General features: G+C 52.5%; 1 protein-coding gene across 1 annotated transcript; it reads right to left on the bottom strand.

Annotated features, from left to right (window-relative positions):
• Positions 1-2,170: 2,170 nt before the first annotated feature.
• Positions 2,171-4,355, bottom strand: LOC138816630 (olfactory receptor 6B3-like). The gene is made up of 2 exons (XM_070006581.1): positions 4,030-4,355; positions 2,171-3,257 (listed from the first exon to the last, which is right to left on the bottom strand). The coding sequence occupies exon 2, from the start codon at positions 3,245-3,247 to the stop codon at positions 2,306-2,308; it is 942 nt and encodes a 313-aa protein (XP_069862682.1). The 5' UTR covers positions 3,248-3,257; positions 4,030-4,355; the 3' UTR covers positions 2,171-2,305.
• Positions 4,356-4,580: the final 225 nt, after the last annotated feature.

The raw sequence follows: 4,580 nt of genomic DNA, 5'->3' as shown, positions 1-4,580 counted from the left end.
CCTCCAATCACATTCCACCTCACTGCTGCTTTCTTCCCACAGATGTCCTCCAATCACATTCCACCTCACTTCTGCTTTCTGCCCACAGATATCCTCCAATCATGTTCCAACTTGCTGCTGCTTTCTTCCCACAGATGTCCTCCAATCACATTCTTCCCCACTTCTCTCTTCTTCCCACAGATGTCCTTCAATCATGTTCTAACTGAAATTTCTCTAGGCCTGTTCTGGACCTAAGGATTACCTAGTCTGTAAATGATTTTTTGCTCAATTAAATTTTGATTATGTTAATTTGTCATGTTTCTCTTCTTAACCAATCTGAACCGGGTTTGTGTCTTCTTCATTAATGCTAATGCCGACACTAAATTTCTGACCCTAAATGTGAATCCTGTGGATGAAATCAAAGTCTCAAGACCCCGCACTCTATCAGAACCCCACTCTGCTCCACAGTGAAATGCAATTTCCCCTTGGCCTCACTGCAGCACTGGTGCTGAATTGTGTTTCCTTTATGGGGATTATCTCCCTCGGCCTCCTGTGAAGCCCGCTCACTAGGTCCACCTGGTCTCCATGCCAGTGTGACCCAACCCAAACTCATCAGCTTCCCTTCACTAGACTCTCCTCCTCAACCAGCGCTGCCACACGAGTCCCACCCGCAGGTCTAGAAGCATCCCTCAATCCGTCCCTTCCCCCAACACAGCCCTGCATGGTTCTTGGATGGGTCCTAGCCACTCCATCCCACACCAGGCCCACTGCTCTGTCAGGTGGTGCCCATCTCTGCCCTGGACAGCCCCACAGGCTCCTCCACACTCTCCCTGCTTCCCACTGGGCGCCGCCCATCTCCACACCTGAGCAACGGGCTGTGGGAGGCAGGAATTTGAGCAGGCCCCACCCTCAGCATCAACCACGCTGCCCGCCACACTGTGACCTTGGGTCTCAGTGCCTGCTGTAGCGGGTGTTTGCTCCGTCCCCAATCTGGATGGTCTCTGCAGTCTCCCCGTTGATGAAACCAGGCTTCAACATCAACAGCATCTTCAAGCTCTGAGAGAGTTCATGCTGCTCCCCGCCTCTGAGTTTCCCTCTCTGTACTCTAGCATGAACGACTCTCATTTCTGTTGAGGTGAGCATGTCCAGTATTGCACCTCGATCCCCTCAGTGTGCTTGCTTAGCCTTCTTTGCCCCAACGCCCCCATGTGCCCTTCCGCTCTGCACACCACCGCCATCACACCAGCCGGACCTATGAGTTAGTCAGGTGCTGGGTTCCTAGGGTCCACAGTGAACAGGACCAATGCCACCCCAGCTACCTGGGCGTCTGGGAGCATTAGAGAAACCAACCCCATCAACTCAAGCGGTAATAAAGCACTTTATATGTTCTTAGCAGCTGGACGCCTCTGGGCTGGGTGGGCATACAGGCCGTGGGCCGGGGTGGATGTACAGGATGTGGGTCAGAGTGTACATACAGGCTGTAGGCTGGACATATAGACTGTAGACCAGGGAGGATGTACAGGCTGTAGACCAGGGAGGATGTACAGGCTTAGACTGGAGTGGATGTACAGGTTGTGGGCCAGAGTGCACATACAGAATATGTGATGTACAGGCTGGTTTTCCTCAGGATTATCACTATATTTGGATTGAAAAACAAGTCCAACCAAGTACTAGCAGTGGTAGCTCACATCTATAATCCCAGTTACTCAGGAGGTTGAGATCTTAGCATCTTGGTTAAAAGCCAGCCTGAGCAAGAAAGTCATTGAGTTTTTTTATCTCTTCTTAACCAGCAAAAAACAGGGGGTGTAGCTACGGATCAAGTGGTAGAACACTAGCCTTAAGACAAAACAGAACACACACACACACACACACACACACACACACACATATACAAGTCACACACAAGTCCACACACTGTCACAATTCTCAGCGCACCTTGCAGGGGGACTCTTGTAGCTCATTTGTTAAATATTCTAGTATTTTAACACAGGGAAGCTCACTGAGAATGGTAAACCTCTCATGGCCAGCACATTCCACGCTCCTCAAATGTGCTTGGTAATTTTAAAGGTGAGGAAAATGTATTACACTTCGAGAAGCCCTGCTTTGCTCAGATGAAAACAATGAAACCATGGGATGATCAGACCAACAACACCTCTGATACCACTCTCCAGGACTGAAGGGAGAAGAGAGATGAGAGAGTAAATTTTAATGGAATGCAGCACACTACAGCAATGCAAGGAATTCCCCGCCCAGCTCCTCATGAGTGAAGTTGCAGGTGAAATCCCGGTGCTTCTCAGTGAAGTTACAGGAAGCAGAGGCGCGTTCCCTATGGCGGAGGAGCGTGACTCAAGCCCAGAGCCTTCCTCAAGGCTTCCTTGAACTCTGTGTTCCTCAGGCAGTAGATCAGGGGGTTCAAGATGGGCGTGAGGACGGTGTATAAGACAGAGATGAGTTTGTTGGAGCTGCGTGAATCAATGGCCTGGGGACGCACATACATGAAAAACAGGGTGGTGTAGAAGATGGTGACGACGGTGAGGTGGGAGGCACAGGTGGAGAAGGCTCTCCAGTGGCCCGTGGCCGAGGGGATGCGCAGAACGGCCAGGGTGATGTGTCCATAGGACAGGATGGTGGCCACGAGAGGGAACACCAGGATCATGAAGGCCAGGATGAAGTCCACCAGCTCAGCCGTGGAGAAGTCTGTGCAGGCCAGCTTGAGGATGGGTGAAATGTCACAGAAGAAGTGGTTCAGGACGTTGGAGCCACAGAATGTGGCACTGGAGATGAAGTAGACCTTGATCACAGAGATGGTGAAGCCGCTGGCAAAGGACAGGACCACCAGCTGGACACAGAGCCCCGTGGTCATGATGACCTGGTAGCGCAGGGGGTGGCAGATGGCCACGTAGCGGTCATAGGCCATGGAGGCCAGGAGCACGCACTCGGTGCACACCAGGGAGCTGAAGAAGTAGAGCTGGGTCATGCACCCGACAAAAGAAATGTGTTTGCGCTGCAGGAGGAAGCCGTCCAGCATCTTGGGGATGATGTCACACACGTACCAGATCTCCATGGTGGACATGATGCCCAGGAAGTAGTACATGGGTCTGTGGAGGGAGGCGCTGCTCCAGACGGTGAGGATGATGGCCAGGTTCTCCACCAGCACACAGAGGTAGATGAGCAGGAACAGGAGGAAGAGCAGGAGCTGCAGCCTGGGGGCCGTGGGGAAGCCCAGCAGGATGAAGGTGCTGACCCTGGTGATGTTCTCCCCCCTCATCCTTCTGTGCCTGCAAAAGACCAACAAGAAAGTGGAAAGGCCAGAAGGCATCTGAGGGGAGAAGGTGGAGTTAGCTTGGCTCACAGATGCCACATCTGGCTCTCTCCAAGACGAGAGGAACAGACTTCCTCCAGATCCACTGCCCACCCCAGGTATGCCTCAGTGAGCAGAGCTGTGTGGCTCACATCCACTGGCACCTCCAGGATGCTCTGGTTCTTCGTGCCCTGCTCCTCCTAGCTCAGGGTGCCCGGGGTGTTTTCCTTTTGTCTGACCATTCTTTCTACCTTGGTAGATGGTAGACATTTGCTTGGCTTCGGTGTGGTTTAGATGGGAGGCACCCAGGAGGGTGGACTGGGTCCGCCCAGCCTGGCTCCACGGCAGCCTTTCCCAGGGCTGAGTGTTTAGAAGCAGCAGAGCCATGCCTCTGTCTTTCCGGGTCAGAGGGGAAATCAGTGAACAATTCTAGATGCCAGAAGCCTGTTGCTAACAGTTTTCAGGGGCAGCCGCATGGAGATCTAGAACCTTCTCCAGGGTCTGTAGCTGGATGAGGATCCATCCTCCCCACCCAGGGCAAGGGCAATGGGGTGGGGAAGGGCTGAAGATGGGAGTCCCTTTCATGAGCCGTCCAGCACCTGCCCCTCAGGGAGATCTCCAGAGCAAGACCCAAGGGGACCTGGTTCTCACCAGGTCCCAATAACTGAACAGAAGTGCTCACCTTCCTGCAGCCCAGGGAAATGTGGTCACCACCATTTTCATAGGCTAAGACAAAGGCTGAGACTCACCTGAGACCGTGGCTGTCACTGGACACAAGCCCAGGTCCTCCAATGTGGAGGCCGGTGAGCACTTTGTGTGTGACTTCAGCAGCCAAGCACTGCCTGGAGATGCAGAATCATTCAGACGGAGGATCACACTGTTGGTGCTTTTCAGCAATTCTCTAGCAGGCCAGAAAACCTGGGCCTCAGAGCTCATATTCAGAAATGCAGGCAGAGATCCTGAGAATGAAATTCAGGGTGGGTGGGCGTCCATGCTGACCCCAGAGTCACTGGCTCTGTGCCCTAACACAATGCACACAATGACAGCGGCCATGGAAATAACACAATGCACACGGGTACAGTGGCCACAGAAAGAACACAATGCACAGTTACAATGACCACAGAAAGAACACAATGCACAAACAATTACAGTGGCCATGGAAACAACACGCTGCACATGGTTACAGTGGCCACAGAAAGAACACAATGCACATGGTTACAGAGGCCATGGAAATAACACAAATGCACAAACGGTTACAGTGACCACAGAAAACTTGGAGAAATCATCTTTCGTAGCACAA

Source organism: Dipodomys merriami, unplaced genomic scaffold (genome assembly GCF_024711535.1).
Source record: "Dipodomys merriami isolate MVZ:Mamm:240054 unplaced genomic scaffold, mDipMer1.0.p SCAF_1, whole genome shotgun sequence".
Taxonomy (NCBI): Eukaryota; Metazoa; Chordata; class Mammalia; order Rodentia; family Heteromyidae; genus Dipodomys; species Dipodomys merriami.
The sequence above is the reverse complement of the archived record's forward strand: the minus strand, read 5'-3'. Positions and strand labels throughout refer to the sequence as shown.

Coding starts and splice junctions, on each gene's coding strand:
- LOC138816630 (XM_070006581.1), bottom strand. CDS start 3,247: ATGAGGGGGGAGAACATCACCAGGGTCAGCACCTTCATCCTGCTGGGC.